The sequence below is a fragment of the Sinocyclocheilus rhinocerous genome, unplaced genomic scaffold (genome assembly GCF_001515625.1).
Source record: "Sinocyclocheilus rhinocerous isolate Xijiao unplaced genomic scaffold, SAMN03320098_v1.1 scaffold2685, whole genome shotgun sequence".
NCBI lineage: Eukaryota > Metazoa > Chordata > Actinopteri > Cypriniformes > Cyprinidae > Sinocyclocheilus > Sinocyclocheilus rhinocerous.
In genome coordinates this window covers 21,156-24,742 of record NW_015667339.1, presented here as the reverse complement: position 1 = coordinate 24,742, position 3,587 = coordinate 21,156, and the positions used below count along the sequence as shown (strand labels likewise).

The following is a 3,587-nucleotide window of genomic DNA, read 5'->3' as shown; positions in this document are numbered from 1 at the left end:
ATCGTTATCTTTATAGTTATCGTCCTTGGTGTGAACAGGCCTTAATTCTAAACCTGTCCCAAGTCATGATTCATATGTCCTTTTGATTTGAAATCATCAGTTTTATGAAGTAAACATAAGAATAACATTTGTATTGTTAGCAATATTTGAAGACGAACTCTTACTCGACTGAAGCAACTTAGGTTTATTTGATTATCCATACATGATTTTTGGTTAAAATGTGAGAATCAAATATGATACAACAGGCTTTTGAGGAACATTTAATTTTTTGCACCCTCAGATTCCAGATTTTCAAATAGATGTATCTCGGCCAAATATTGTCCTATCATAGCAAACCATACATCAATGGAAAGCTTATTTATTCAGCTTCAGCTTGCAGACACTTAAGACTGGTTTTGTGGTCCAGGGTCACATATGTCAATCATAATTGTATTGTATTGCATTGCATTGTTTTTCTCTCAGAATAAAAACAACAGAGCTTTGATCATAAAACTAAGCATTTAAATGTCATAATTACTCATCTTGAGACGTATTATTGGGGAGATATAGAGTATCAACTGATTTTAATATGCATTTTATGTAAGTAGTCTGCCATACTGTTATCAAGACTGATTTAATTTCAGTCAGATTTTATTCATAATTATAAATTATAAAACTTTGATTTTGTCTAAAGGTTCAATAAACGGTTTCATTTCAAAATATTTGAATATTTCAGACTATTATTTCATATGTCAGGCTAGGTTTAAAGAAATATTTTGGGTTCAATTTAATACAAGTTACGCTCAGTCAACAGCATTTGTGGCATAATGTTAATTACCACAAAAAATAGTCCCTCATTTTCTTAAAAATAAATAAATAAAATAAATTAAGTTTAAGTGGGGTAAAAAATGGAAGTGATTTGAGGCCCATTTTAAAAGGGTTATAAAAGCAGAAATATAAAGCTTATAATTTTATAAAAGATTGTGTGGGATTCCTATTGAAATAACCTTAAAGCAGTTTTAGGGTTTTATTGGTTATGGCAGGTTGTTGTCATGGCAACAAAGTTGTAAAATTGGATATAACTGGATATAAAACAGAAAAGGTTAGGTTTTTTCACACTAAAGTCATGTTAACACGCATGTCGATTACATATTGTGTCTATACTATTAAAACAGTCAGTATTTTAACAATTATGGATTGTCTCCTTTCACTTTCATTGTAAATGCCTCACTATAACCCATATTTTTGCTAAAAAGGGGGAACAAGTGGAAATCATTTTTGTAGTCATCAAAAATGCCACAACTGCTCTCACTGAGCTTAAGGTTCACTGAATCTGCAATATTCTTATATAGCCCTGTGGGTGTGTGTGTGTGTGTGTGTGTCAGGATGCTGGAGTCTCTCTACAGGAGACTATGAGATACCTGGAGTCTCAGTGTCTTGAGGAGATCGAGGCCATGCTTAGGGGGGAGATACAGGGCCAGGAGCTCGGGGATCTGTTCTTCGACTGTGTGGACACCGAGATCAAATTCTACCAGTGAGACCGAGCAGGTAAACAGAGAAATGTCAGCGTATCCCTCACACATCTGACCTGTGACTTCCACTGTCTGATATTGCCTGTAACTTGTGGCTGTTTTGCAGTTGTCGTTGTGAATGTCACTAGTGCTTGCTGATCTGCCTGGAGAGAGAGAGACAGTCCAGAGCGCACAGGTTCCTGCCTGCTCAAATCCTGCTCTCCTAGTTCCCCTGATGCCATGCCAAACTAATTGTCATGTCCATGCCACACTAACTGTAACTTAAAAAACACACACACACTAGATATTCATTCATGTGAGTGCATCACCATAATCATATGTAATTGTCGCACAGGGCGGTCATATACTCATCACATTAACCGGTTTGTGATAGATTACTAAGGTGTGTATGTGCTGTGGGTAGATGTGTGAGATAAGAGATGTTAGTGAAAACACTTTTCATTCCTGTAAGAGACGGGCTCAGCTACCAGACTCTGACCCTCTGAGGAGAAACTTAATAAAATATCAATGATTCAGAATGTCTGGCATCTTTATTATTACTGAAACACGGGTAGTTCATGTCACCTCGGGGATGTTTGAAGTGGAGGAAAGCCCAGAAAACAGCCCAACTGCCATGTCCAGGTTCATAGGATTGACCAAAAAGATTTTTCTGAAGAGGATGTGTAAATATGTGTAAATATAAAATATACAGTGGGTACGGAAAGTATTCAGACCCCCTTAAATTTTTCACTCTTTGTTATATTGCAGCCATTTGCTAAAATCATTTAAGTTAATTTTTTTTCCTCATGTAAATGCCTCACTATAACCCATATTTTTGCTAAAAAGGGGGAACAAGTGGAAATCATTTTTGTAGTCATCAAAAATGCCACAACTGCTCTCACTGAGCTTAAGGTTCACTGAATCTGCAATATTCTTATATAGCCCTGTGTGTGTGTGTGTGTGTGTGTCAGGATGCTGGAGTCTCTCTACAGGAGACTATGAGATACCTGGAGTCTCAGTGTCTTGAGGAGATCGAGGCCATGCTTAGGGGGGAGATACAGGGCCAGGAGCTCGGGGATCTGTTCTTCGACTGTGTGGACACCGAGATCAAATTCTACCAGTGAGACCGAGCAGGTAAACAGAGAAATGTCAGCGTATCCCTCACACATCTGACCTGTGACTTCCACTGTCTGATATTGCCTGTAACTTGTGGCTGTTTTGCAGTTGTCGTTGTGAATGTCACTAGTGCTTGCTGATCTGCCTGGAGAGAGAGAGACAGTCCAGAGCGCACAGGTTCCTGCCTGCTCAAATCCTGCTCTCCTAGTTCCCCTGATGCCATGCCAAACTAATTGTCATGTCCATGCCACACTAACTGTAACTTAAAAAACACACACACACTAGATATTCATTCATGTGAGTGCATCACCATAATCATATGTAATTGTCGCACAGGGCGGTCATATACTCATCACATTAACCGGTTTGTGATAGATTACTAAGGTGTGTATGTGCTGTGGGTAGATGTGTGAGATAAGAGATGTTAGTGAAAACACTTTTCATTCCTGTAAGAGACGTGCTCAGCTACCAGACTGACCCTCTGAGGAGAAACTTAATAAAATATCAATGATTCAGAATGTCTGGCATCTTTATTATTACTGAAACACGGGTAGTTCATGTCACCTCGGGGATGTTTGAAGTGGAGGAAAGCCCAGAAAACAGCCCAACTGCCATGTCCAGGTTCATAGGATTGACCAAAAAGATTTTTCTGAAGAGGATGTGTAAATATGTGTAAATATAAAATATATACACTGCTGTTCAAAAGTTTGGGATCAGTAAGATTTGTAATGCTCATCATGGCTGCAGTTATTTGATCAGAAATACAGAAAAAACAGTAATATTGTGAAATATTATTACAATTTAAAATAATTGTTTTCTATTTTAATATACTTTAAAATATCATTTATTTCTGTGATTCAAAGCTGAATTTTCAGCATCGTTACTCCAGTCTTCGGTGTCAAATGATCCCTCAGAAATCATTCTAATATGCTGATTTAATATCAATATTGGAAACAGTTTTGCTGCTTCATATTTTTTGGA

At 37.5% G+C, this 3,587-nt stretch overlaps 1 protein-coding gene and 1 long non-coding RNA gene across 2 annotated transcripts in view; both read left to right on the top strand.

Annotated features, from left to right (window-relative positions):
• Positions 1-1,771, top strand: part of scrn2 (secernin 2) — a 7,656-nt gene extending 5,885 nt beyond the window's left edge. Inside the window, exons 8-9 of the mRNA XM_016545616.1 lie at positions 1,365-1,527; positions 1,618-1,771. Coding sequence (XP_016401102.1) covers positions 1,365-1,517 — 153 coding nt within the window. The 3' untranslated portion in view covers positions 1,518-1,527; positions 1,618-1,771. The remainder of the gene's footprint in view (positions 1-1,364; positions 1,528-1,617) is intronic.
• A 680-nt stretch (positions 1,772-2,451) lies between these two features.
• On the top strand, positions 2,452-2,868 carry LOC107733819 (uncharacterized). The gene is made up of 2 exons (XR_001639025.1): positions 2,452-2,624; positions 2,715-2,868. It is a non-coding gene; the product is annotated as an uncharacterized LOC107733819 (long non-coding RNA).
• The last annotated feature ends 719 nt before the right edge of the window (positions 2,869-3,587 follow it).